The 23,835-nt window shown below is 37.5% G+C and overlaps 2 protein-coding genes across 6 annotated transcripts in view; one reads left to right on the plus strand and one right to left on the minus strand.

Annotated features, from left to right (window-relative positions):
• The first annotated feature begins 67 nt into the window (after window positions 1-67).
• On the plus strand, window positions 68-7,249 carry LOC119646550 (methionyl-tRNA formyltransferase, mitochondrial). Its single transcript, XM_038047028.1, has 5 exons — window positions 68-308; window positions 6,067-6,270; window positions 6,334-6,472; window positions 6,533-6,695; window positions 6,757-7,249. Exons 1-5 carry the CDS (start codon window positions 136-138, stop codon window positions 7,149-7,151), a joined length of 1,074 nt encoding a protein of 357 aa, XP_037902956.1. The 5' UTR covers window positions 68-135; the 3' UTR covers window positions 7,152-7,249.
• Window positions 7,250-12,555: 5,306 nt separating this feature from the next.
• LOC119657746 (glycerol-3-phosphate dehydrogenase [NAD(+)], cytoplasmic) overlaps window positions 12,556-23,835 on the minus strand; it is a 31,573-nt gene continuing 20,293 nt past the window's right edge. Inside the window, exon 8 of one of the 5 annotated variants that reach the window (XM_038064830.1) lies at window positions 12,556-12,843. In XM_038064830.1, the coding sequence (XP_037920758.1) occupies window positions 12,831-12,843 (13 nt within the window). In that variant the 3' untranslated portion in view covers window positions 12,556-12,830. The other 4 variants (XM_038064822.1, XM_038064813.1, XM_038064805.1 and 1 more) reach the window with 4 other exon arrangements.

A 23,835-nucleotide genomic window follows, 5' to 3' on the forward strand; every position in this document is an offset into this window, starting at 1 on the left:
CTGTTCACAATAGGGCGGTTGAACACTCAATTGGGAAGTTGACATCAAAATTGAACGGAGTGGATAGTCAACTTATTTGGCTTCTGCATCTGACGTTTATCAGCTGCTGGTATTCCATGCACTTAACCAGCGAGAATGCTGCTTCAATACGAACGGGGAATATTTGTAAATAGTTTCAAGTATAAAAGAAGATACAATGGTTTAGTGACAGAGTTAAGCATTCGCTGGAAATCAACTGGATTGAAAATTCTATTCTTCGGAACTGACAATTTTTCCTTGCCTAGTTTAAAACTGCTAAATGAGGAGAGGTAAGTCGGTGCGAATAGTAATATGCAAGCTAATATATGTATATGTCGGTATATTCATAAGCATTTATTAATTTTTGAGTTCAAGAGTATCATAACAATAGGACTACCTTCTGGCTTCACTTTTGAAAAAGTTGGTCACCATCCTCTGTGAACGCGGCTGTGCAAGTAGTCGACATTTGAGCCCGATTGCGATTTTAACCCTTTTTGGAGTATTATTAAATTATAATGGATTAACAAGATACTCCAAAGTGATAGATTTGCTTCTGGACTCTATCTTATATAAGTAATAAAAACAATATGCAAAATGTTATTATATAGATCCAAAACTAGTTTCGGCTCTTATTCAGCGGCAAAGCATAAACACTTCAGTAATCGCTTTCATAATCTTCCATTTGTTTTGAAATTTTAGCTGCCGTGCTGCGACGAAGTCGATCCTTGAACTCCCGGAATCTTTCTCCTCATTTTTGTTGAACGAGCGACGCGGGGCGCCCTTATGAAGAGAAGTAGCGCGTCATGCTAGTCCATCTATTTCGACTTTTTTCAAGTGGGAGTTGTAGTTAGCACATCTCCTGCCTACTGATTCTAAATTATGTGAGACATACAACTTCCTTTCTACCACCGAATGTCGCCCCTTCTCAATGAGTCTAAAATTCTTCCAATGACTCGACTTCCGAAAGCCTTCTTACAGTGCAATGCCAGCGAACTCTGAACACCGCTGATTCCAATCATCATAATCATCAACAGCGCAACGGTAGCCGGTCTAGGCCTGCCTTCCCGCTTTTGCACCGAGATCCACCAATTCAATATCTCGAAAAGCTGTCTGGCATCCTGGCCTACGTCATCGTTTCATCTCAGTCAGAGCCTGCCTCGTCTTCTTTTTGTACCTAGAGTTTCTAGATATTGCCCTTATAGATTTTTCAGGCTGGATCATCTTCACCCATATGGATTAGACGACCCACCCACCGTAACTTATTGAGCCGGAAAAGCAGGAAGATTTGAAGGAGTATTGTGGGCATTCTGACAGGCCATAATTAAGTAGCTGAGTATATATTCAGAATAAGAATTACTCAAGATGATACGTGTCCCTCCCGTAATGAGGAAGCGGAATCCACGGAGCATTTCCTATGGGAATGCCCCACCCATGGAATATTACGTTCGATGGGGATGGCGAGTACAATGGGCCAACACGGCCTGAGTGCTCAGAAGCTTTAGCTTCTCCCCCACGACACACATAGACACATAGTGGAGTAGCACAGCAGCGAGAAAAATACAAGACGAACACAAAAATCCACGACGATTGGGAGTCGAGCCCAGGGCAATGATATCGAGAAGCGCTCTAATCCTCCAACTATTGCGCCATAAATGACTTTGGGTGAAAGCATTTTTTGGAATGTGGCTTGAGGGTGTTCGCCATGCCAAGTCGGGACAGAAAATGCTCGGATTTTTTTAGTCATTTATCATCATCACCAACGGCGCCACAACTATCCGGTCTAGACCTGCCTTAATAAGGAACTCCAGACATCCCGGTTTCCCTAAAAGCTGTCTGGCGTCCTGACCTACGCCATCGCTCCATCTCAGGCAGGGTCTGCCTCGTCTTCTTTTTCTACCATAGGTATTGCCCTTATAGACTTTCCGGGCTGGATCATCCTCATCCATACGGATTAAGTGACCCGCCCACCGCAACCTATTGAGCCGGATTTTATCCACAACCTGACGTTCATGGTATCACTCATAGATTTCGCCGTTATGTAGGCTACGGAATCGTCCATCCTTATGTAGATTTCGCAATTTTTCTTACTAAGAACCCAAGTCTCCGAGCAATAGATGAGGACGGGCAAGATCATTGTCTTGTACAGTAAGAACTTGAACCCTATGGTAAGACATTTCCAGCGGCAGCCAACAATCGGACACGGATTTCATGGTCATAGTCGTCATCGGTTGGGATTTTTGACCCTAGATAGGAAAAATTATCAACGGTCTCAAAGTTCTCGTTTGGCCAGTGCAATTTGATTTTGTTGTTTAGTTGATTTTTGGTGCTGACGTTGTCACCATATATTTTGTCTTGCCTTCATTGATGTGCAGCCTAAGACGTTGTTTTTGTTGCTCGATCTGGATAAAGGCAGTTTGTACGTCTCAGGTTGTTTTTTCCCATTATATCGATATCGTCAGCATAGACCATTAGTTGGGTAGACTTCAAGAGGATTGTGCCCCTCGCATTTACCTCAGCACCTCGAATCACTTTTTCCAGATTAAAGAGGATGCATGATGGAGCATTTCCTTGTCTTTTACCGTTGTTGATGTCGAATGGGTCTCGAAAGTGATCCTGCTGCTTTTATCTGACATCGCTCATTGGTCAGGATCAGCTTTATTAATTTCGTCGGGATACCGAATCCTCTAATGGCCGTATCATAGGCGACTGAAAACTCAATGAAAAGATGGTGCAACTAATGGCAATACTCCAGCAGTTTTTCCATCGCTTGCCGCAGAAAAAAAATTGATCTGTTGCCAGTTTGCTTGAAGTGAAGCCTCATTGGTATGGGCCGATCATGTTCTAGGTGTATGGGGCTATCCGGCCTAGCAAGATAGTGGAGAATATCTTATAGATAGTACTCAGCAAGGTGATACCTCTATAATTGCTGCACTCTGTGATAATCCCCCATTGCCAGTCGTCAGGCATTGATTCGCTGTCCCACACCTTGAGCATCAGTTGATGAACTGCTTGGGGTAATTGGTCGCCTCCATATTTAATCAATTCGGCTGTAACTCTATCGGTCCCTGGTGGCTTATGGTTTTTACGCCGGTGGATTGTGCGGACTGTTTCTTCTTTGCTTTTGTCCACCGTCTTCAGTAATGGGACCTCCAACTCGCCGATATTTTGGTTGTTGAGCAGTTTATCAAATTACTCAACCCATCGCTCCAATTTGCTCACTCTGTCGGAAATCAGATTTCCCACTTTGTCTCGGCAGTATGAGTATCGAGGTGTATAAGGCTTCATCCTTCCCAGGCTTCCTTTTTCCATCTGTGAAGTCGCTTCTCCGCTCGGTGGCTGGGGCCAAGTATGTCTGCCAAATGAACGATAACGCTCTCCAGGTGATTGTGAAGATCATTTGTTGATGCTTCATCCCCAGGACATCTGTCAGCTGCGGTTATTGCGACATTCATTTCCCTCTTATACGTGTTACGGAGGACTGTGTTGTGAATGGCTTCAGTATTCATTCTCATCTGATTATTAGAGGGGATTGTAGGTAGTGTTGTAATTCGAACTCGGAGCACTATGCCAACGAGATAGTGATCTGGGTCTATATTGGTCCCCCTATATGTTCTGACATTCATCAAGGCTAAGAGGTGGCGGAGTTCGCTCAACACGTGGTCAATTTGATTGAAAGTGGTCCTGTCTGGAGAGGCCCACGTTGTTTTTGGATCGCTTTCCGCGCAAATCCAGTACTTCCAACAATCATTTCGTGTGACACTGCTAATTGGATAATCCGCAGTCCGTTATCTTTGGTATCCTTATGTAAGCTATGAGAACCGGCATATCGCCTGAATACGGGCCGCGTCCCTACTTGACTGTTGAAATCTCTAAGTATGATTTTGATATCATACTTGGGACAGGCTTCGAGGGTCCGTCGAACAAGCTCGTAGAAGGTATCCTTCTCCGACTATGCAATCTCCTCTGCAGGGACGTGGACGATTATGAGGCTTGTATTTCTAAATTTGCCTCGCAAACGCAGAGTGCATAACCTTTCGTTCATATTTTCAAAGCCGTTAACAGCAGGTTTTGTTTTTTGGCTGACTAAGAAACCTACTCCGAGCACATGGTTTACTGGATGGCCGCTATAATATATGGTGTAGTGGCTCTTCTCCAGGAAATTGGTCCCTGTCCAGCGCATCCCTTGCAGCGCTGTTAATAATAATGATAATAATAATAATCGTTGGCGCAACAATCCATATTGGATCAAGGCCTTGAAGTGTGTTAGAGCACTTCATTCAAGACCGTAACGGTACACCACAGTACACTGTGGGAGGCAATGTGGTCAGCATTGCGCTCGCCCGAGATTATTACCCTGATTTGACTCAGGTACTCATTCACAGCTGAGTCGACTGGTGTCCGACATCCAATCACGATAACAAATTCCTCTGCCCCCAGCGAGATTTGAACCGCGACCTTCCGCTACGATAGCCCAGCGCTCTAACCACTTGAGCCATCCGGACACCTGCAGCAGCGCTGTTACATCATCAAAATGGGGCAGGGTATCGGCTAGCTGCTAGGCAGCACTTGGTCTATACAAGGAGCGCACGTTCCATGAGAAAATGCGCTAATCGTTATTCCTTTGTCGTTGCCGGATTCGTCGTATTAAATTCCATCCTGTCCGAGGCTCCTTGCATGGTTTCGTAACATCGATTTTCCGGGTGGGGTTGTCAGCCCTACCTAACCCCAATCTGGAGGACCAGTTGGTATAATTTGTCCCGTTTTTAGGCGCAAGGGACTCACCTTCATCCTTCTCCGTCTGCAGTTTTTCATTAAGAAAGAACTCTCGTGGAGGTGGAGATAGGGTTTGGTAGTAGAGATAGTGGTGTTGGTTCAGCAGGCGTTCCCCAGGTTTTATGCTCCATCGTGGCGAAGGCGGCGTTATCAGCAACGCCACGCCGCACTGCAGGCAACGATTTCAGTACTCGCCGAAGCACTTTTCTCCACCGTCCAGCTGAGGTGTCTGCTGAGGTTCGGGACGAATTCCAAAGAGCGCGTATAGAATTCTCGGAAATGGATGCTTTGTATAGACCAGGTATTCCCAGGCTCTATGCATCTCCAGCAAATCAATGATGAGATTGCATCTTGGCTGTGTGCTGATATAATATGTTACTGCTGCAATTATAATCACTGTGTATTGGGGTGCAGTTACGTCTGTCAGATTGCACGGCCAGATGATTCGCTTTCGTGTTATTGGTTTTAGTGTCCAAAGAGACCCACCATGAAAAATTCGTCGGAGGGTATACAGGAAATATACCATTCCCAGTGAAACATCCGTAGTTGAAATTCTAGACATTTATGTGTCGGAAACTTTCCGTCGTATACAATTGAGTACGATAGTATGGTGAAAGTCATTCCAGACGTGTCCAGAAAGCGATGTACGCGAGGAACCAGCGGAGTTGGTTCCCAACAGAACGAAACCGAAAGAGTATTGGGGTGAACTTTGGGGGTTACCGGCCCAGCATGCTGAGCACACAGCACAAATCAGGTCATGGGGCGGCCGGTGGAATGCCCACCCTACCTCGCTGCGGGAAGTACCTACATTATCCCTGGACAGGAAAGGGACTCCGCAGACACAAGGCCGATTACTTGCTTACCAACCCTGTACAAATTCATAACGTTCGTCATTAGTCGAAGAGTCAATGCGCACCTCGAGGCCAAAACCTTTCTGTCCGAGAAGCAGAAGGGCTGTCGAGTCGGTTCAAGAGGTTGCAAGGACCAACTCATTATCAACTCAGTAATTATAGCGTCCGGGTAGCCGCGTGGTTAGAACACTAACACTAGCGAAGTCGATGAGCGCAATTACATAAAGGAATTTGGCATAAAAGAATCCAATTATTATTATTTAAATAACATTAGATCAGATGTTATATTAATCGAAAGAACATATTTCTTCGTGTAGCTAATCTGCGACATAACATCTCAACCTCGTACGTTGTTATTTTTGTCCCATTAGTTTCAGTTCTATTTCCACATTCAACTAAATTAACTTTTCTTTATCATTTGCAGATCCCGAAGTAATGCTATCAAATCTCTAGATGTCGTCACATCATTCAAAAAACCTAAAAATGTTGTCCTTAAATACGCTGAAAATAAAAACCTGCCTCTACACAAATGGCCGCTACAACACCTCGTTCCCAATCGTTTCGATTTAGGAGTCGTTGTTTCTTTCGGTCATCTCATACCAGAGAAAGTTATTTCTCTTTGTTCTCAGTAAGCAGGAAATTGTGTGAATGATTATAAAAACTAGAATTTAAATCTTTGTTCCCTTTCCAGAGGAATAATAAACGTACATGCTAGTCTACTGCCAAGGTGGCGAGGAGCGGCGCCGATCATTTACGCCCTGAAAAACGGTGATACGAAAACCGGCGTTACGATTATGAAAATTGAGCCAAAACATTTCGACGTGGGAGATGTATGTAAAAAGCATGACCTCAATGTAGAATATTTTCTGAAGTAGATCTGCTTCCTATAGGTTTTAGCGCAACGAGAAGTCAGCATACATAGCAATATGTTTTTACCCGAACTCTACGGGAAAATGGCTGAGGAAGGTGCAGGTTTACTTGTGTCTACAGTTTTGAAATTTCCCGAAGCCTTAAAGACAGCAAAAACTCAAGACCATAGCCAGGCAACTTACGGTATTGAGAAATTTTTATCGAAGTAAATTGAGATTTTATTATAATTATTTTTTTCAATTAGCTCCAAAAATTACTCCAGAATTCTGTGATGTCAACTGGAACCATAAGACTGCGTTGGAAGTCTTCAACCTGCACAGAGCCCTATATTCTTATAAACACCTAACAACGAAATGGCAAATGCACACAATCAAGCTCGTAGAACTTACATTGTCCAATCATAAAAATATAAATTGCAAACCAGGATATGTAGAATTTTATCGAACAGGAAAATGTCTTCGTGTATTTTGTAAAGATGGTTCTTGTATAGAAGTCTCGAAACTTTGTGTGGAAGGAAGAAAAACCATGTCAGCTATAGATTTTAATAATGGCTTTTTGAAGGGATGTTCAAGAGAAAATCACTACTTTACACATGTTTTTGAATGTACTGAAACTTTAAGAGCCACAGAACAAATTTGAAAATTTAGTGATTTATTGTACATTGGGACTTTTATTGTACAAAATTAAGACGATTAATTAAGTTGTATGCACTCATTGAATAAAAAACACCCCTAATACTTTTGTTTCTATCAAACGTAAACAACCTATTTCTTAGAAAAAAAGTATTATTTCTAGTTGGGCATGAGCAGGTTCCACTTCCGCCCTTAGAAGCTCCCACAGTTCATTCTATTTGACTTTGCGAAGTGGAATTGGAAATTTGTAAAGGATTGGCAAACGAAATACAGTTTTCTATTACCGATATTTGGTCTACCGTTTAAAATAATAAATTTTCCAATTATATATATCAACGAATCACTCTCCCTCTTCTCTTTGAAAATTGGACAAAGGGGCGGAACGTCATCCGCCTCCGTGATTCTTAGTTTGGTGACTCATCGAATGCGAAGTGATGCAAGTAACTTCTCCAGCGAATATGCCTTGGAGAGGATTTATTTAAGTAGACGATTTGTTTTTCATTGATAAACCTATGGGCCGCATCAGTCCACAATTTGCAACTTATTCTAGGTGTTAAACATCAATTTTGCTGAATATATGGTTAGCGAACCTTCGGTTTTACACAAGGGCTCCTTGAAGCCCCTGAAGAAAGAATATGCTTGGGGGTATTGGATGAAGGTTCATAGTATTGTTTTTTCTCCGGTTGGTAATAAGAGCCTTCCGAAACTTTTTCTCTTTCAGATCCATTTTTGGTACTTGTAATAATGATTTAATGGCACAAAGAGTTCAGCATCACCTCTTTGGCAAAATTGACAATTGTTACCGATAACACGGTACTCATATTCCACAACAGGTGTTTATATGGAAAAACTCCGACTATCTACTAATGTGCTGTCCATGCCTTAGAAAACCTTAGCAAAATCGAGACGACTGTGGAAAGTGTTATTTTATGCTCTCAAAAACACCACTCTTTTTAACATATTTCATACAATTGCTCTTTTATTTGACCCCTATAAGCACAAAGAGAAATTATTAATACTAAAACGGACCAATAAAGGAGATTTTTTTTCTAGTTCACGAACACCTTATTTGGTCTGAGCAACCAACAATTAGGACCCACTGTCGGTCAAGCTGTTCCTAGGAAAGGAAGAGGTAGCCTTTGATGAGTTCCCTCTGCCCTGGGCGACACTATCAATTTTTTTCATTAAAACAAGACGACTCCAAATTTCAGCTTATGAAGTCGTCTTTTTTCTATGAAGTTTGCATTTACCACCAGTCTTCGCATTGTATTATATATACGCAGGGCTTTCGAAAAATCTCTAGAACAATTTTTTTAAGAAGAAAAACTTGAGTTGTTTAAAAAATGGTATAATGAGCTTTTAACATGTTCCCTTCCTCTTTTTATGCAAATTTTTCTTTTCTTTGGTAAAGTTGTTGATTCCAGAAAGAGCCTCTTCTTGAGTGTCTCCCTGATGACATGTGCCACATTACTTTTAATGCCCATAACATCGTCAAAACGCATTTCTTGCTTCCCCTTTCTCTCTATCATTATTTTTAATTTCGGAAGCAAAAAGAGCCCCCAAAAGCCAAATCTGGCAAATGCGCGGTGTAGTTGAAATTGAGCTCGCCCGTCATGGTCATGAACTTCATCCCGATTCCCAAAAAGGGACATTTCCGCTTCTTTTCTGGCCAGCTCATCCGCTGCCTCTTTGCCTTCTGACAAAATGTGACCTGGAGCCCAGAGTATATAAACCTTGTTGAATGTGCCGAGCGTATTCAGCCTATTAAAGCATTCCCATACCAGTTTAGAATTCACCTATTTGGAATTAAATGCCTAGATAGTCGCCCAAGTGTCGGTCAAAATAGCAATGCTCTGCTCTCTGTGTTTGCCCATTGGTTCAAAGTATGTTTTCCTTAGGCGAATAACTTTTGCGTCCGTTCTCTCCGCTGTAAGAGACCCGTCATTGTACCGGGTAATCAGTTGCTGGTTTAAACCGTAAGTGACTTGAAAGCATCTCCTAGTTTGCCATTCTGCTCAATCATGTTTCAAATTTCTTGTCGAACTGAAACTTAATTAACACTTCCCTACTCTATTATGGCTCATTCAAAATTTTGGCTACAAGTAGGTTACCTAGAAAGCCACAAATATCAATCCATATTGCTTTGCTCAACCATCCCGAATCTTCGTGTTTTGTCCGTGTAGGAAGTTAAGCAATTTCAGATCAACACATACCGACCATTGATGATTATGCAGCTAGAATGAATGCATATCGACTTCTACTATATAAAAAATGTTTTTGGAGCTATTGATAAAGAGCTGCCTATAGTCAATAGTTTATATTCAGAAAAACCTATATTTTTTCAGTACATAAAATTCTTCTTTCTTGAATATTCAAGCCAAAAGTTCCAATGCCAGCTTTGATAAATTCTGGTCTTAATTGCGGTCAAATAATTGCGGTGTTGATGTTTCTTCTTCATATTCACTTCTACTTACTTCATTGTATGACCACAAGGTAGACATGAGACCGCCATCTTCTACAAAACGAATTTTCGCAGTTTTTTCCAACTTACCTATCTTATTTTAAAATATATGTATTTAAAACATATCATAAACACAAAAAAGATAATTTTATAAAGATTAATACGCTGTCACCACTTATGAGCACATGTACAAAATTTATTTTCCCCAATAAAGTACAGAACTTTAGAAAATATGTTGATGCGAAATGCATTCATCATAAAAATCCGCTACCTGCACGGAAAGAGCAATAAAAAAATATATCTTTCACTTGGCTTAACCATGTTTACAAATTCGTCCATATAAATCCGGAATCAAATTTTCTCTTTTACCGACGGCCCTCATTGTTCGTGTATAGATGGCAAACCTAGGTAATAACTATCCCCTGGTTTCTTATATCATTTATGCAAAGATCCTAAACTGTTGATTCTATTTATTTATGTGCATAGAATACTTCTAACATCTATAAAACAAGCAAAATGTGTAAATCCTTTGAAATCAGATGCCACTGATGTAATCTTATGAAGATAACCTGAGTACATAAATACAATTGAAGTGATATGGATTACATACACGATTATGTTTATAATCGCAATAAAGAGAAGAAAATATCATCATCATCAACGGCGCAACAACCGGTATCCGGTCTAGGCCTGCCTTAATAAGGAACTCCAGACATCCCGGTTTTGCGACGAGGTCCACCAATTCGATATCCCTGGCTTCCTGACCTACGCCATCGCTCCATCTTAGGCAGGGTCTGCCTCGTCTTCTTTTTCTACCATAGATATTTTCCGTGCTGGATCATCCTCAACCATACGGATTAAGTGACCCGCCCACCGTCATCTATTGAGCCGGATTTTATCCACAACCTGACGATCATGGTATCGCTCATAGATTTCGTCGTTAGGTAGGCTACGGAATCGTCCATCCATCCATATAGGGGACCAAAAATTCTTCGAAGGATTCTTCTCTCGAACCCGGCCAAGAGTTTGCAATTTTTCTTGCTAAGAACCCAAGTTTCCGAGGAATACATGAGGACTGGCAAGATCATTGTCTTGTACATTAAGAGCTTTGACCCTATGGTGAGACGTTTCGAGCGGAACAGTTTTTGTAAGCTGAAATGGGCTCTGTTGGCTGACAACAACCGTGCGCGGAGTTCCTCATCGTAACTGTTATCGGTTGTGATTTTCGACCCTAGATAGGAGAAATTATCTACGGTCTCAAAGTTATATTCTCCTATCCTTATTCTTCCTGTTTGACCAGTGCGGTTTGATGTTGTTGTTTGGTTGGTTTTCGATGCTGACGTTGTCACCATATACTTTGTCTTGCCTTCATTGATATGCAGCCCAAGATCTCTACAACTCTTTGTTGCATCTAATTCGCCGTATTCCGTCCTCGGCCACAGGGGCGAAGATTCTTCTGAAACTCCATGTTCAACGACTTTGATAACCTGTTCTCAGGGTGGTTCCATCCCCATACCTTGCTGCTAGATCGACCGAACCGAAGTTTTATATATTATTAACTGATTTTTTTGTATGTCTCTTTATTTTTCAATATTAGCAGCATGTTTAGTTTCCTGCATTTCATCGTTATCCCTTGTCATTGTTGCTCCTAAGTACAAAAACTATCGACTTCGAAGAGATGATAGTTGTTTATGTTACATTCCACCTGATTGACGCGTCTACTTGTGTCACAACTTTCGCTTTGGTCTGATTTATTTTTAGGCCAATTTCTCTCGCTGCCTCGTCGAGCCGTCATCAGGATACTCACTTTTGACCGTGGCAGCATATTTATTTATTTATCATTATTCCTACATTTATAATATTTTTATAAAATATGAAAATATTCTCAATCAAGTGCATAAGTCGACCATGAGAATAAGATTGACTACAATTAGAATCCGTATATTTGATTTTCTCACAATGTTATGTATAATAAACACAGCTGCATATTCTTTCGATAAAAGTCTGTTTCCTGCATTCCACATTTCGGTGACGGATTGGTCGCTATTTATGTATTCCACTACTGTGTTGAGAAGATGAGGTGGTTTTTATTATAAAATGAAAAATCAAAATTGATTCGTTCCCTTTGAAGTAATCCCTCTGTAATACTATGCGCTTATGCCAATGTTCTCTTGCATTCTTCGAAGCATACCAAAAAGTCATTTGCCCGTATAGTGTGAAACACCTTTTCAAGGAAATTGAGCGTTTTTGACCCCAAACGTGATAGGGCTGTTTTAAGGCCCAAATGATCCTTACAATTGTTTCAACAGAATATATTAAAATGCAATCCACATCGACAGTCTCGAATTATTAATCGACGATTTTCGTGCAACAATTCCTTGATTTTCTTCACGCGTTGCTCATCACCTGACTTTGATTTGAAATCTTTGTACCACTCAAACATTTTTCTGGGAAATAGGCGGTTCCTCAAAAGTGCAACATTCTGAACGTTTCCGCAGACGAAATTTCACTCCGGAAACAAAATTTAATGCGATGCGATTTTTACAATTTCTGATTTTATAAAGAATCAGAAATTGTAAAAATCGCCAAAATCACTTTTAGTCGTTTCGAAAATACATATAGTACCTATCTGTTTTGGGTATGCGAATGAAATGAGTGTAGTTTTTTTTTAAATGGAAGTCGCTTCATTTGAAGGTCACCTAAACGTTTGTCTGCATTTAGGCAAACTATGATTAATTATGTTCTATCGTGGACTATCAAACAGCACAAAGATCCAACCCTTTCCTTTTCAACATAATTATCAATAAGAGCAAAGGCAATATTTTCGAACGACCTTTCAATCTGTCATTTGTTTTCACCTTAGGAAAAAGATAGGATCTAAATGGATTTTAATTCTTACTTTATACCTACCTATACGTCCTGCAAAATAAGTAAACACTCATACTCACTCTTTAAAATTCATAAAATTTATTATTTATACCGTAACTTTTTAATGTACAATTCAGATTCATAAAATCGTTGGCGCTATCACATTAAAATATTTGTCCTCTTCTGTATTCAACCGGAAGGTAAATAAATAATTTATACACTGAATAAAAAATTCGATAATAACACAACGCATTCAAATTAAGAAATATCTAGAGTACTATTTCCATATATTTTTTGAATTTGCGCAACTTTTAGATATCTACGTAACTTTGTGCATTTTGATTTATTTTTGCAACTTTAGAATTTTTGCCTGCACAAAAAAGACAGATAATAAAGATTTCAGTAAGATTTGAGAAAAATTGCAAAACACATAATGTAATATGAAGTATACACCGAAGATAGGAAACTTGAGGGGATACACTTTCTAATTGAGCAGCAAAATAGGTAAAATTGTGACTAAATTAAATTTCATTCAAAGGAAAAAAAATACACTAAAATACATACGGAAAATAATTAAACGAATTATGAATTCCATGTTTTATGATGAATGATGTTTGTTCTGCTTTTGTCGGCCAATTACACTCAGTTTATTTAAATTTCAGGTTTTTTTTAGAAATAAAAGGTCAAAAGTTTATTTTGTACGAATGGTTGTTATGATATCTGTGAATAAGATCTGAAATAGATATTAACATAAAATTTTTAATTTTTCCTATTGAGCAATTTTTGCAATTTGTGTTTCTGTTATTACGATATCCATTCACCATATAGCTTTGCAAACCATACTCCATTTATAGATATAAGCATCGCCTACCGAGAGGTACCACAGGGACCACTACATAAAGAAGAAATATACAAATTACAGGTTGGTTAATTCATTAAAAGTGTACAGACATTTCTAGAGGCACCCATATATGTGTAAAGATGGAACTAGAAGGCAAATCGGATTGATTGTGGCCGGCCTTTCATGCATCGGAATTATCTTTTTAGTGGAAATCATTTATGCAGTTATCATTTCTACCCAGTGATATATCTGTGTCAGGTTCCAAAATTAATGTGTTTTATGTGAAAATCTCCTATTTTAATAATGGCTAGTTTTCATTGTTGTTTACTTATGAATTCTATTATAAAACAAAGTTAGAATCAAAAATTCTTCAATTCATTTGAATATTTTAGCACGCTCATAATGGATACACCAGATGTGGGAACGAAGTTTTGAAATCAGACCCAAAATGAATGGACGAGCCAATTTGGGCAACAGATAGAGAAATTGTACAGAAGAAAAAAGAAAATCATTATCACAAATCTCTCGAATGATACGAAAGGAAACTGTAAGCCACGTATTTGTGAGCCTGCTCGAAGGTAAGAAATTCTAAAGCAAGCCGAATTTGAGTTTAATCTTACCTGGGCAAACAATAGTATCACCGATTTAATACATAGACATAAATCTTTGAACTATATAATTTGCAGTTGTCTATAATTGAAGCCAGTTAGGAATAAAAGCATCCCAGAAAAATAACTGGAGCCTATTAGAAAAAGAACCCCCGAACAGAAGACCTACGGTGGAGCTATAGTAAGTACTAGACTAGAACAGTTTATCAGAAAAGAGTTCATCATCACAGCCTTAATCTTAAAGTGGCTCTTAAAAGAAATCAAAAAGCTGAATTTACAGATAACGTAACGGATGGTTATAAACAGTAAAGAGTAAGTTTAGTGGAGAGAATCGGTCTCAGATTTAGAAGACGAAGTTACCATGGAAGACCGTGTTAGCGATTGTGAGCAATAAGCAAATAAGTACGATCTTGGGTAGAGTCAACACGGTACACATGAGTGTGCAATTCAGAATCGAAAAAGAAAAAGAAGGGGAACTACTCTTCCTAAACATCAAAGTTATTACTCATTTATGTTTATATTTTCCGGGATAATTACTATTGCAAAAGCAAGAAAATTTGAATGTTATATTTACAAGAAATCAACGAGCAGACGATAGACCACACTATGTGTCATCCTACGATTTTCACCACAGATGAGCACGCAGCCCCTGAGGGAATTAGGTGGAATAGAACTGAACTACATCCTGGCCACCGAGGCCAAGATTTCCTACGATTTTCACCACAGATGAGCACGCAGTCCCTGAGGGAATTAGGTGGAATAGAACTGAACTACATCCTGGCCACCGAGGCCAAGAATGCGTTCGGGACTAAGATTCATCGAAGAAGAGGACAATTGGTCATCAAAATACCGATATTTGAAAAATAAAAAATTATACTTTCGACTATATTGGAAAAATTAGTCTTTCTTTCTATTAACAAACCGGACAAAGGGACATATGCAACAGTAGAATTAAAAAGCGCGAATTCATCACAATACATACTGGCACGTGACATAAAAAATCTTCTGCGGAAAAGAAAAATATAGACAGCTACAACCAGGAGAAATTCATATACAAGGACTAGAAAAGAGCGGAGAGAATCCGAATCTTCAAAATTATTTACCAACAATGCATGATATACCTGGGGTAAACAAAAAGCTTAACCTTTTATTCAACTATTTTCTTCAAGAATGAGAACATGTTTTACTAACCAATTAAGGTTTTTAAAAATATCTTTTACTTGTCTGAGTGAAATTATGCGGTGTTTCCAACGATTAATTAATTGAAATAATTAAAACTTGTTGTTTCTTTTTCGTTGGTTTGAATATTTATTCTTGCAAATACCGATATTTCAGGAACCACTTGTTCCCTTCATCAGTGCTAACACAGAAGAAGAAACAACAAGTTTTAATTATTTCAATCTTTTCATTTATCCAAAAATCAAATTATGTAGTTAAAATGTTGGGAAAGCAACTGACTTCGCCAGAGAAAGCGATATATTCATCCATCAAAATTACGAAATCTAGAACTTTAGACCGCGATAACCATTATTTGTAAGGTCTGAAAAAATGTCAACCTTGCCAGCTCTTACGGCTGGTTAAAAAAAAGTGGTTTCTAATGCAAACGGAAACTGTGGGGCACCATTCAAGAATTCTACTCTGCTAAGTTGCTAAGTTCCAGGTGGGGATTTCTCCCTATCTATAGTAACTTAATACTGGAGGAAATTGTTCATGTTGACGATAGCATACGTATGTACGGTGCACTAAGCTGAATTTCAACATAACCTGACAAGATGAAGACGAAGAAGGTAACGAAGGGGAATATTCCGCAACTCTAGTCACTAAGTCACTATAAGGCAAGATCATCTATCTATAGACTGCGGAAACGAAAGCTTTCAAAACGAAAACAAATTAATAAATAATTCTGATTGGAAGTTACTGTCCCAAAAGGATATAATTATTTTTCAAAATGAGGACTGTATAATTTTTTCTTCTTCTTTTTTAGCCTTCGCCCCGTTCGGTAATGCGGTCGGCTCATCCTTCACCTTTCTCAGCCGGATTCAAAACATTCTTAAATCTTCATCTAGTGTATCAAGCCATCGCTGTTTCGGTCTATGTTTGAGTCGTTTGCTATTAACTTCTATGTTCAAACCCACCTTATCCAGCGTATTCTCACCAGCGCAGACTATATAACCGTAATTGGTATTGTGCATGGTTAAACCTAATGCACATTAATAAAATAACTTCCAATAAAGCTCTGATTAATTTTTTCTATCTCCATTTCTTGATTATTTCAGCTCTTTAAATTTTTGGCGTCCTTTTCTCAGGTCCCTCGAATTTCAAATTATCAAGAGTTGAGTCCAAATAACTAAATAATGAAATCCTATATTGAAAGCTAGAAATTGCAACATTCCTCGATATATTGCATATAGTACATATTGAAAGGGGGGAAAAGGATCAATTAGAAGAAAATATCCTTCAGCCATGGCAATATCTACCTCTGCAATTTCATTTACCAGAAAAATTGGGAAAACGAAAGATGAAATGTTATGACAGACGAAAATAGTGAATAAAATGAGCTCAAATGATCCAAAACTAGAAAAGCACGCATGAAATGTAAGATCCATATCTACAAAACGACCATTAAACCTCTGCTTTCATACGGAAATGAAACCTTTAATTTTATTTACGCATAGTATTTTAAAATCAACTATGAGTCCCATCGAAGTAAAAGCCGAATGTTGTATCCAGTCCAACAAAGATTTGAGAGTTACTAAATTTAACACAAACCACGAGTGTCAAAAGCCCTAAAACTAAGAGAACTGCAATTGGCCAGTCATGGTGGATGGATTTAGATCAAAACAAATAGAAAAGGAATATCGATAAGTAGGACGTAAAGTAAATGTCTCAGACAAACGAAGGTTGAAAGAGTCCGATTAACACCGTCGAATATTAGGATCACGCAGCTGAAGAATCAAAACTTAGAATTTAAAGGGTAGGTAGAAAGTTTTCGAACTGAAATAGAAATAATATCCAATTTTGTTTAGGAATTGACTGAGCCCTATATCCGTAATCTATTTGATGGCGGGCCGCACCAATTGGGAAGAAACTTTCTCCCAATGTTTTTGCTAATCTGTTTTGGGTTAGCAATATATTTACCTCCGTCTGATTAGAACTTAATTTGACTAGGCGGTTTTGTCGTGAATATAATTCATATCCACTTGGTAATAATGAATTATATATCAAGAGTGGGAAACAACCTGGTAACCACCTCTGTCACACAGCTCTTAGCTCAAAGATGAGGCAGTGTCTGAAGAGTTGCCTCTGCCCTAGACGAAACCACAAGTCGCCTGTAGAAATATGGTTTTTTTCGGACTACTGCGATTGACCAAAGTGAATGGACACTGGATGTTGGTAATACAAACCATTCTCGTATTTTCAAAACTTGCAAACACTGGAACCGTCTTTGAAAAATTGAGCGATGACAATTTCAACTTATTGAGACATTAGAACTTTTTTTGAAAATCGGTCGGTGAAATAGCGCTGAAACTGGGAAACTAAGAATATATAGACAAAAGTCTAATCATTTACCTAGCTATCTTTAGGCTAGCAATTCCCTTTGGAACCGCAGTTCGTCCAGAATAAAAACTAACAAAATAAGTTAAACGTGAATTTCAAGGAATAAGGCACAATATTTTCCCTCCGAACCCAGACGTTCTCTCTACAATTACATTCTAAAATGTCCGTCCGGTTCAAAAAATGTTTAGAAAATCCATTTTTTAAGTATTTAGTTCAAGGAATGGCGATCATGCCATCAGAAATGGTTTGGTTTTAGTAAACGTGATTTCTGGCCAGATGTTTGTCAAAGGCCCAGTTATATCCATCATATGATTTCATTGTAATTACCAATTGAAGGAAGAAATTTTTGCTTATTTTGATTTATTAAAAAAATGATAATTAAACACTTGTGTTTGAAAGGCTTAACATCGAAAGAGAGCTAAATTGGACGAAGTTCATGGCACATCTTCTGCGTTTGCATCTCTTAACAATTGGGTAAATCAATGAGAAGATGGTCGTGGACATCCAATGGAAGTAACTACTCCTGAAGGGATTGACGTAATCCACGATAGAACAACCGTACACGGTCAGTCTCCTATAAGTCTGACATCGATCAGAATGACAAAACCATGGCAAACTGGTGAATATTTAAATTTTTAAATAAAATCTGCCAGTCTGTAATTCTATATCAGTCGCAACATGAGTTTAGAACGGTTCCGATATCCAATTTAAATCGTTGCATGCGTTATTGTACAATTGTGGTCTGGATTGATTGTGATAACACGTCAGTCCATCAGTTTCTCAACAGTCAATTTTTGGTGGATTAACTGATGCCAGGCTGCTGAATTGACCATGTAAGATTGCTCATCTGATTTTCGGTGGTCGACGAACGAAAGTGCGGAAAATAATTTAGGTCACGAGCATATTGTAGGATAGTTTTTTTCGACTTTGCACCGAAAATTTGTGAGAATTTTGGCAAAATGTATGCCGGATTCGCTCTCAATAGAGAATAAACGCAATTGTATGATCGGCTCTAAGGCTGCTTTGGTGCTTCTGCATCACAATCTTGATGAAATTCTGCATCAATACAGTTTTACTGACGAAACGTGGGGTACCAAGAAGGCAAGGAAGAGGCTAAAGTTTACTGGAGTGCACGCGTAATCATATATACCGATTCGTTGGAAAATGGAAAACAGTAACTGGACAGTATTGTACGGCGTTATTTCACCGCTTGAGCGAAGAAATCAAGAATAAAAGTGCTCATTTGAAAAAGAAAAAGATACCCTTTCATCAAGATAATATACGCCAAAACATAGAGTTAAAGTTAAAGTTGTTACCGCCGAAATTGGCTCATTCTGATTTTTTTTATCTTTGAATTTAAAAAATGGCTCAGCGGACACCGTTTACGACGAACCAGGAGGTCATCGCCAAAATTGGTGGCCTCCGAAATTTAGATGACTTAAAAAGTTTTAAAAAAATGCTTGGAGAGCCGTGTAAAAGTGAAAAAGATTGTCGGAAAATATAGAAAAATAGCTCTAAGAGATTTTTTCCTCATCTTTTTCTAAAGATTTATTGAACGATCCTCGCAGGTGGACGTTTGAAAGGCAAATTTTGAATTGTTCCAAGCGAGAAATGATTTGTGACTTTGATCCAGGGCAGCAATCAATAAGCAACAATCGATGATTTGAAAATGTTATAGTCATTAAAAAATTCTGAGTTTAAAGTTGTGCGTTTTTAGCGATGCACAGTGACACATGATTGATTACCTAAAGAGAGTTACCTAATATGCAGAGTATATAAAAAGATTGCAAAGCTAAAGTGCGATTCATTTGAATCTTTTTTTCCGTAGAGGTTTCTTTGGATGAGCCATTTAGAAAATAAATGCCATAATGCCGCTTAGAGAGTAAATGCCATAAATTGTTCTTTTTAATAGTAATAAAGTGTTCACCATAGCATTCGATTTCATGTCTTTCATTTGAAATTTCAAACAAGTCGGGAAACCGGAAGCTGGACGTTTCAGGTACGAAAGGTTTTGTGTATTTCTTAGTACGTAGCACGTAATATATCCATATATTATGTGAGAGTATCCACTTTCGGGTGATATTGACATTCATAGTCTTAAATTTTCAAAGAAGCAACAAATTTGAGGTATTATAACTTTGTTAGTAATAGTGCGATTTGCACCAAACTTGGTAAGATCATGCTCTATATTATAGCCTATATCGCTGCTTCACGGTACTAGGATGAACTTAAGGGGGGTTTCTAACCAATTACAAAAAATTGTAGTAATATACTATTATTAACTTTATTTAAAGAGATATCGGCATGGGAGGTATTTCGGAGCCCAGGCACCATATAGTGGCAGCCTCCTGATTTTTTTCAGATTTTTCGGTTGGGTAGTTTCTAAGAATGACCCCCTTAAAGAAGTGATCACTTTCAACCCCCCGCGCTCCCCACCCTTCCAACGAATGTCAAAACTAAGATCGGCTTTGAAAAGTACTAATCGAGACCTTTAATTTGATATCCCACATGACTATATTTGATGAAAAAAAAATTTACACCCCCCTTTTGCATGTATGGGGACCCCCCCTTAAATTCGATGTAAAAGGATGTAATTCACCGTATGCGTGAGCGTTCACAGTTCCCACCTTTCTACCAAATTTGGTGTCAATCGCTATAACCATCTCCGAGAAAAATGCGTGTGACGGGCAGACAGACAGACAGACAAACAGTAGACCGATTTTAATAAGGTTTTGTGTTTACACAAAACCTTAAAAACGGTCTAAATAAATCACCCTATATTAACCAGAAAAAGCGAGATAAACTGCAAGCTGGGATTTTTTTCAGTAGGACATCGTATCCGCAGTCAAAGTGAAAGTTATGATGTCAGCGATTTGTACATAACGATTTGCTCTTTTTATTCATAAGTATCCACTTTATTTCCTATATCTGGTTTCTAGCGACTTTCTTCGACTGAAGGAACATTTTCGAAGGCAGAGATTTCGTGGTAATAACTGTGTTTTGGCTGATGTAGAGGCGTCTTTTGAGGGACAAGACAATATATTCTTTAAGTGATAATAAAGCTTTGAATAAATATAGATTGAGAGAGATTATATAGAAAAAAAAATAAATTTATAATTTTATTTGTACTTTACTTATCATTTCCTTTTGTTCACCCCTCATATATCCAAGCACCACTAACATTTTGACCGAATACCGTCAGTTTCATTTCAAATACTATTTTTGCATATATTTTGTGGAATATTATAGACAATGATTTCGATTCCTAAATCCCTTTAACAGTTTCAAAACATATTAATAAAGTCGTGTATTAATTTATTTGGTGTTTTAGTGTAAATAAGTTATGTCTAATTCAAACGAAAGCAAGGCAAAAACGTATGTTTTCAGGTATTCATATCTTATGAATTGTACAGTTTGACAATACCAAGAAGAGAAACAGGAAGTTAAAGGTTATGGTAATATATCCTGAGAGCATAGGTTAATGTGATAGAATGAACTTAAAATTAGATAGGAAAAAATGGAAAAATTTGTTACAAGAGGGTGCACAGTGGCCAGTTAAGTGTTTAAGTGTTTAATAAGCAGTTTCAGAGATTTTTACGAAAAATAGCAGCAGGCCCAGTTTTGAAGGAAATCAAATTAAAATAAAAAAATTGTACCAATTTTATCCTGTTAAGTAAATTTAATATTTGCGACTTTTATTAAATTTATGATTATTATTGATTATTTTGACAATTTTTATTTTAATGTCATCCGTTTCTTTCACTTCCTAAAATTGTTCTTTACACATAGTGTCGTACTACCGATATACTTAAAATTCATTTAAAATTATTTTTACTCAATTTCTTTTTCACGGATGAATTAAGTAAGTATGCTTAATTAGTTCTCACATCAATTTTACTAAAATGACTTAAAAATGCGAAAATTGGAATGACATTTTAGTTTAATTTTGGCATGTAAATTATTGGAGTAAACGGAATTAATAGTATTTTACACATCCACAAGAAGGTGATGTACAAATGTATGAAGACTCTTAGAGTTTGGCAACATGTGTTATTTTCCTACAAATGAAAATATTGTTTTTCATGTTGATAGAATTTATTTTTATCCAATAAATTTTTATTAAGGCAGACATATAATGTATAGAAAATATATGTTAAAACAACAAACAAAATAATATAAAATACACACACTGTGAACAAAAATTACGTGAATAAAATAAGGAAACTATCAGTTAGTTATCATTCGTTTTACTGAAAACCTGAAAGTTGGATAGGTTGATATTGAAAGGCATAACACTGAAAACAGCAACAAATGGGCAAACAGCATCAATATATTAATAATTTAGAAATAAACCAAGGAAAGTTCCATGCACATTGAATACAGAATAAGGGCAGCCAATTTGCTAATAAACGATTGAAGAAAGGGTGGATTGCCGGGAGATAATTCAATATTGTATTGAATATGATGGCTAAGATTTTGAATCAGCTCTACACTGATCGTACCGAAATAAGCTCACAGAGTAGAATACACAATCGTTATTTTCAAATCATTTTCATCGTTTTATATTGATACTGCTTTACTGTTAGTCTTTAAAATGAAACCATGATAGTAAGACAGCGATCACTGTCAACTTTGGATTTCATTTCTTGACACCCTAATTTCCATAAACTCTCTGACAGTGAACGCCTGGAATTATTTTTGTTAAACTAACAAAGTACTCAAGAAAGAATGAAGTTAGCAAACAAACTAATTGTAAAAGTAATGCGAGAAGCAAAAACAAATTTACAATATATAAATTAGTAGGGAACGTTTCAAATTTTCTAAAATGAAAGAGAGCATATTGTTAAAACATTAACAATTTAAATAATTTATTTTCACGTTACAGTACATATTAACAACATATCCAATTTGGAATCTAAAATATATCCTTCTTCATATTTTATGTAACAATGCGATATATTAATTTCAATAGGACAAAAAATTATGTTTACAATATTTTAAAATATTTGCTAGTGCACATTGCGGCAATCAGTTTTGGTGCCATCAAAAGCTTTAATGTAATTTTACTACTCTACATAGGTATTGCTATTTGTTTGCACAATTACATTATGTTTTGACTTTATTGAAAATGAATTCAAAGGGTCTGTAGAGAGTGTGTGGGGAGAATGCATTTACAAATAGTCGGCAAGATTTTATTTAGGGTAGTAACAAACTGATATTTCTTTATGGTGTTCCAAAGGCTGTTGTCTTTGCGATCTAATGTAAATAATAGAGGAATACTAGATGTGTGTATGTGTGTGTGTATGATATATGTATATTTTGGGATCACAGTATTAATTACATATATTGCAGCGTTCTGTTTTGCGTTGACGAACACAACATGTCAATAAAACAGCAGTACTATCTCAGTTTGTATTGAAATTTCATTTATACGGAACTCTCCACGATATGTATTAAGTTAGTTATGCCATTGAAATTACTTATGTGCAACAGAGATTTTATAGTAAGTACGCATGTGTCAAAGTTATTCTTTGGCTGGTTTTCATATTTCACATATTGCAATTGTTATAATCATAAATTTAAATTTTTATCGTAAGTATCCAAAGTACCAACTAAATAATCCAAATAAATGTACACATGTGGCCTTATTGCTCGATTAAATTTCTATTTAAACGAATTATTCTTAGTTATACATCCTAGCTGAACAGATTTTCGGAGGGATAAGTTGTCGCGCTGATTATACTACTTTGGTTGAAAAACAGCGTAACATAAATCGATTCAGTCTACATTAAATGAGCAATTAATCAGATGAGCTAAACCAGTGATGATGGGCCTCGAGAGTAAGAATTCGAAACTCTTTAAAAGTGAAACTAGTCACAGATTGGAAGCCCTTTTATGCCCGAAGATTTATGTGAATAAACTTCGTCGCCTTTAAGTGAATAAACTTCATTAAAATATCCCTTATTGGTGCAAATATGGACATAAAGACATGTTTCAAGAAACTTCTCCATCAAGCTGGAAGATGTTTTATATAAGCTGCTAATGTGGACCATGCATTGATTGAAATGAAATCAATCATTGTGTTGATACGGGCTTGTATCAGGCTAAGAAGCTCGCCTCCTTCAAGTAAATTGCTCTACATTTACTCATAATTTAAACGGTTAAGTATGTTCAAATTTTCATAACCAACGCATCCGGACCGAACCGGAAAATCTTAAATAGAATGCCTAAAAGAGGCCAAATATTCAAAAAGTGCGAAAGTTAAAGGTAAAATGAATTGTAAAACAATCCCAAAAGTCTCCACTTTTTAAGCAAGTTACAATTACTCCAAAGGGGTTCGCTACACAGTAAAAAT

Source organism: Hermetia illucens, chromosome 1, assembly GCF_905115235.1.
Source record: "Hermetia illucens chromosome 1, iHerIll2.2.curated.20191125, whole genome shotgun sequence".
Lineage (NCBI taxonomy): Eukaryota > Metazoa > Arthropoda > Insecta > Diptera > Stratiomyidae > Hermetia > Hermetia illucens.

Coding starts and splice junctions, on each gene's coding strand:
- LOC119646550 (XM_038047028.1), top strand. CDS start 136: ATGCTGCTTCAATACGAACGGGGAATATTTGTAAATAGTTTCAAGTAT. Junction 6,271..6,333: donor GTTATTTCTCTTTGTTCTCA/GTAAGCAGGAAA, acceptor TTCCCTTTCCAG/AGGAATAATAAACGTACATG. Junction 6,473..6,532: donor AACATTTCGACGTGGGAGAT/GTATGTAAAAAG, acceptor TGCTTCCTATAG/GTTTTAGCGCAACGAGAAGT.